Raw genomic sequence first — 5,626 nt, forward strand, 5'->3', positions numbered from 1 at the left:
ATAAGTTCGCCCATGAATGACCAGACATCAGAAACAGTTTCTTTTAGAAGTCAAAAAACTTTGAGAACATCGGTAATCTATTTCTTCATCGAAAAAAGAGAGACTGAATATATAGGCAAATATAATCTTATACAAGAGAACTTTACACTAGTTCATGAGACATGTAGGGCCTGTTAAAGATACTCATATATCAGAAATACTAAAATTACATACTTTTGGAAATACACAGAATTAATGATTCTGATACTTGATTTTGCATAACAACATGATATGAAAAAATAATTTCAAGTTTATTGTCAATTCAAAAACAAATGTTCATGCTGGTGACAAATGGTACTATCATGACGGTTAGTTCTTATTTTTCATTTATCAATTTGACTTTTCATGTATATCTTTTTATGAAACTTTTTATACAGCAGTAAGAAGAGACATGTTACCAATTGATAGTCCACTGAACACAGGTGTAGTTTATTACCTTCTCTGATCACACGCTACGCGCACCTGACAATAACCGTGAAGGATTCCATTTCAAAACAAAGCCTTTCCAATATATCCCCTCGATAGCTCAGCTGGTAGAGCGGAGGACTGTAGAGGCATCGTGAGCTGTCATCCTTAGGTCGCTGGTTCAAGTCCGGCTCGAGGGAAGATAATTTTTCATCTTTTTTTGTAGATGCCAATGAAAATTAAAGCAACCTGTTGATTTGGTTTCATTGTTAGCTTTCAGGACCCAGTTAGTTCTTCAGTTGCGGGATATCATTTGAACCCGGATCCCAAGTTAACTCACAACTGGATCCTACCCAATATTGTCTGCCAGGGCAATCTTTTTAGATCCCTTCAATGCTCATGTATTATAGTTTTTACCCACCCTACATTGTCTTCAGTTCGTATCAAGTCTTATTACTCCAAGGTTTTTGCCACTCGTCCATTCAGTCTTAACGTTGTTGCAGAACAGCTGTAACAAACGGCTACATAACCAACTTCGGACAAATACATGTAAGTTCCCTCGATAGCTCAGCTGGTAGAGCGGAGGACTGTAGAGGCATTGTGAGCTGTCATCCTTAGGTCGCTGGTTCAAGTCCGGCTCGAGGGAAAACATTTTTTTTTTGGCCACCTATGAAAAAAAAACAATGGTCACTGTAGGGTAGATTGATTTGTTTCATATGGACAACAGAAAAATTGGCAATTTTGTGAACAAATGTTCATTTACATTCCATTTGCACTATTGTGAGTTAGATTTGACCAGAGCCGAAGTTGACTAACTGGATCCCGACCTGGGATTAGTCAATGTGAATGATCCGTAGTGCTCTACTCCATCAATTCATCCCGAACAGTTTTTCTAGAAGTCAGTGCCCAGCATTTTATTTTCACTGTTTGTCCCACGATCTAAGAGGAAGGCATCACACAGCTGCAACTAATGGCCACATTACCGGCACTGGACAAAAGAAACATGAAGTACTACTTTTCTTAACGTGGCGTCAAAGGTATGTTCCCTCGATAGCTCAGCTGGTAGAGCGGAGGACTGTAGAGTTAACAGAGCTGTCATCCTTAGGTCGCTGGTTCAAGTCCGGCTCGAGGGAAGATTTTTTCATCCAAGGAGGGACACAATCTAATAACTACAACATTATTCAAATATTTTTATATAATTTTATTGCAAATAATAAACATTAAAATAATAAAGATATAATATTTATCATATACAGTGTAGCCTACAGTGACAGATAGAAAAACTCAGGCGGGCTACTCAATAAATTTCATTAAAAATAACCGATCAAATGTTTACATGGACATAGTAGGTTAATGGACTCTCCAACGGTGTTTTTCTACAAGAATATAAATTTGAATGCAAGAGGATGGAACACGCAAAGGCTGGACGAACACTTTTCGCAAGTCTGGCGAAAAAATTACTGAACGCAAAGGGTAAAGCTTCGATGAATAAAAATATGATGGAAGCTTGTTAAAATGATTCATCGGTTACTACGAACAAAGAATTCTGTATCGAATCAGAAATTTTAATTTCACACTGGATTTAATGATCAATCGGTTATAGAAACATATTTTTGCGGGTCACTCAAAGTTCGTCGTAAAAGCGTTCGTTTAGAAATTCAATTCAAAATATCGAATATTAGGCTACCTTTGGGGCGGGTCCAGGGAAAACAGATTAATACTTACTTTAGCAGAGGCTCAAAATAATCTTACACACGCCGCTGGTTATCGCTGCATGGAGATATTTATATCACTAGCTTACTACAGGAACAGATGGAACAACCCGCAAAGCAGAGTTAATCGGGTTAATCAGCATGCAAATTATTAAATCAAGAAGACGCGCATTGTCCGAAAACATTCTCGCGCTCATATCCAACACGACTCCACGTCGCACTACTCTTTTAACGTGTTCAAACTGCATCCGTTACCTCCAGTTTATACTTTTCGAGCAAAGTTTTTTTGTACGCTTTTTGATTGTCCCATAATTGAGCGGCTTGGGTGTTCAACGGGCTTTTGTTGTTCGGTTCTGAAAATATAAACGTAAACTTGTAATTAAGGTTATTTCATTTGACCTAAAGATTTTTCTTAAAACTAAGCATTTTTTTTCTAAATCGAATGGCTATCGACTGGATAATTGACGTGAAAATTCACATACAATGACGTGTTGGTCGGAAAGCAATAGGCAAGACTGATCTACGAAAGAATTGCAGCCATTAAATAGCCTTAAATACGTTTTATACATTGGTACGACTTAATCAACTCGTTCAACACTATATAGTCAGGCTGGCTGCCTGCTTCCAGAATTGTTACTCAAACCTTCTGATCTGACTTTTTGGACTAACAGGTGATGCAGGGTAGCCAGCAGTGGCTAAGGAAAAAGTGAGCACTACCTTGCCTCAAAAAAGAAAACACTTTTCACTGGCAAGTAAGCATAATCATGCCCAGAATCACAATAAATAGGAACCACCTAAAATTCATAGATTCTCAGGTTGACGATCCATGCTACTACTACAACTTAAGCCACCACAAAAAGCCAGTTTCGATTGAATGAGTTAACGATAATGTAGGATCTAGTTGGGGTGATATAATATAGGCCGAGTTAGTCTTGAAAGGGTAAATCAACTTAAATTTTTCCATTTTTTTTATATGTAGTACATGTACTGGTACAAGTTCTACGACAGTATAATCTATACAAAAATACATTAAGAGGAAAAATGTACAACTAATTTCCTGAAAAACTGAGGTTTTTTAATCAGGGATGAGAACGCCGACCTGTAACATCCGCGGGTTATTTTTCTTGAGTGACATACGCGAACCAGCTGACGGCGTAGCTGTCTGCACTAGCGAGCGCCGAAGGCGCGAAGCTATTTGGGGGCCCTCCCCCAAGAAAATTTTAGAAATTAAATATGTTTTCCGAGCACTTAGAGCGATCTTGAACCTATGAACGACTATTATATTTTGGAAGGTAATGGCTAGTTCCAATGTGGTAGATCCTCATTTGATGACATTCAGCATCTCATGCATTACGGGTCGAGCCCTGAATTATTGCAGTAAAAATGCGCCGATGAATGCTCACTAAAAATCATCACCAAGTAGTGTATAATATCCGAAGGCGTTCGCCACACACACGCAGCAACAGTAAGTAGACCTATATACGTTACTACTGTTGCTGTGCGTGCGTGTCTGCAACCGATCGATAAAATACATACACACTTATCGTAGTACAAATGTACATACAAAATCGCTGTGTTGCAATGAATATGCATTGAAATGCAATACTTTTACGTGACGATAAGTAAAACAGGCACTGAACGCTTTTACGGTTCACCTGATTACCGATCGTGCCGGACCAATTGAGTGAGATCATCACCCCCCCCATACTTTTACATCATTTTTGGACTATTTGTAAAATTGATATTTTTCAATACTGAAATCCGCGGGAAACCGCAGATCCGCGGGGAATTCTCATATCTGTTTAATAGGCTATCATTTCATTGTCCGAATAGCTACATGCGTAATATTGGTATCAATTGAACCAGAAGATTCTGAACTAAGCGTTGATGTTTGTTTTGTATTAATTGAAATAGCAAGTTTTGTATAAAGCTTAAATGAAAAAGTGTTCCTCTTATGTATTTCTGCATGTCATTCCTAGCTTACTGCATTCGTGAAACAACGGATAGCGTACCTCCTAAAAGACTTTGTATCGAGATTAGAATGGTGCGGACGTCGTACGACGGCGCCCAGTTCTCCTTCAGAATGTCCAAACAAATGTTGCCGTGCTGATCGACGTTCGGGTGAAAACACGGCGTTTCGAATTTGACGATCGGCGCCTTGTAAGGATATCCGCTGGGAAACGTTAGTAACAACTTATACTTTAATCCTTCGTACACCTGAAAAATGAACAGTACACTCATCTAAATGTTGATCAAAACACGAATAATTCCGAAAGGATTTTTTCAATGGGGAATGGCAATACTAGCTATGCCGACTGATGGCATAATGAGCACTCAGTCTTACATGTAAAATTACATGTAATTCGTTATCAATCAACTACGAAATTGAATTTCAGCTCCTGAATCGATACGATGTTCAAATTAATCAGTAATCAACAGTAAGAGCTTCAGTAACATCTTTCATATTTCTGTATGCATCAAACAAATCAAATCAGCATTTCTCGCTATAGAATAGTAACAAATATTGAGAATTTGGAACAGTTGGCAGCTCTGTAATGGCGATGATACACTTACAGTTCCTTGTCCACCTTGTATCGTTCCAATCCAGCTGAATAAATCGTCACCGTTTGGAAATGCCGAAATGCCTTCAACTTTTTGAGTCTAAAATAGCAGAATAGGTAAAAAAAAGTCAATTGTCATCGGACTTTAATTAATTTTTTGGTATTTGGATGATCATTCAATATGTGGTACGAACTTACCATTAGAGTCAACAAGTCCTTCTGTAATCTGAAAGATACGAAAATAAATCTAGACGAGGTGTACACAACGCCAAAGAAAAGAATGTGTCAATTTTACAACAGAAAAATCGGTCAACCCAAACAGCATAAATCCATGTATCATAAAGAGACCATCCACAGACAGACATCACGGTGATGCCATAGACTGGTTCGCCTGCCTAACGACAACTTCAATCAAAAACCTATGCACCTAATGTATGTATAACTTTAAAACTAATAAAATTTGATTTGTTTCGATTGAATTTGAATGAAATGAAATTTCGTCAAAAAAGTGTTACCTTTTAGTGACCGATTGACCATCTCTAGGAACAATAGAATTTTCTTCCAACTTCTCCTGGCCTTGTAGATCTTGTGGGTTGATATTTTGCGATGCCATTTTATCTCGAAAAGTACCCGTACAAACCGACAACCGCAACGAAAGACTTCAAATGTTCCAATAGCAACCGCCTCGAGTAAACTGTCCAATCAAAAAGGTTTAATAGATGGCGCGACGTCACGGTCGAGTTGAAAATTACAAACATTACGCTTGACACTTTAACTGATAAGATGGCGATTAAGTCAATTAATTAGAATATCAATTAATCATTCTCATAACCCTAATTTACCGAGAACGTAATTAACTTATCAGTGGTTATGAGTTTCTGTTTATTCGAGTATTACGCAATGTTCAAG

At 38.0% G+C, this 5,626-nt stretch overlaps 1 protein-coding gene and 3 non-coding genes across 4 annotated transcripts; 3 read left to right on the forward strand and 1 right to left on the reverse strand.

Annotated features, from left to right (window-relative positions):
* The first annotated feature begins 554 nt into the window (after positions 1 to 554).
* Trnay-gua (transfer RNA tyrosine (anticodon GUA)) lies at positions 555 to 644 on the forward strand. The gene is given in 2 exon segments: positions 555 to 591; positions 609 to 644. It is a non-coding gene; the product is annotated as a tRNA-Tyr (tRNA).
* A 356-nt stretch (positions 645 to 1,000) lies between these two features.
* On the forward strand, positions 1,001 to 1,090 carry Trnay-gua (transfer RNA tyrosine (anticodon GUA)). The gene is given in 2 exon segments: positions 1,001 to 1,037; positions 1,055 to 1,090. It is a non-coding gene; the product is annotated as a tRNA-Tyr (tRNA).
* Positions 1,091 to 1,488: 398 nt separating this feature from the next.
* On the forward strand, positions 1,489 to 1,577 carry Trnay-gua (transfer RNA tyrosine (anticodon GUA)). The gene is given in 2 exon segments: positions 1,489 to 1,525; positions 1,542 to 1,577. It is a non-coding gene; the product is annotated as a tRNA-Tyr (tRNA).
* A 133-nt stretch (positions 1,578 to 1,710) lies between these two features.
* On the reverse strand, positions 1,711 to 5,411 carry LOC141901790 (putative ubiquitin-conjugating enzyme E2 C). The gene is made up of 5 exons (XM_074789263.1): positions 5,233 to 5,411; positions 4,916 to 4,943; positions 4,731 to 4,817; positions 4,169 to 4,373; positions 1,711 to 2,509 (listed from the first exon to the last, which is right to left on the reverse strand). The coding sequence occupies exons 1-5, from the start codon at positions 5,328 to 5,330 to the stop codon at positions 2,394 to 2,396; spliced, it is 534 nt and encodes a 177-aa protein (XP_074645364.1). The 5' UTR covers positions 5,331 to 5,411; the 3' UTR covers positions 1,711 to 2,393.
* Between the last annotated feature and the right edge of the window lie 215 nt (positions 5,412 to 5,626).

This window comes from Tubulanus polymorphus, chromosome 3 (assembly GCF_964204645.1).
Source record: "Tubulanus polymorphus chromosome 3, tnTubPoly1.2, whole genome shotgun sequence".
In the NCBI taxonomy this organism is placed as follows: Eukaryota; Metazoa; Nemertea; class Palaeonemertea; order Tubulaniformes; family Tubulanidae; genus Tubulanus; species Tubulanus polymorphus.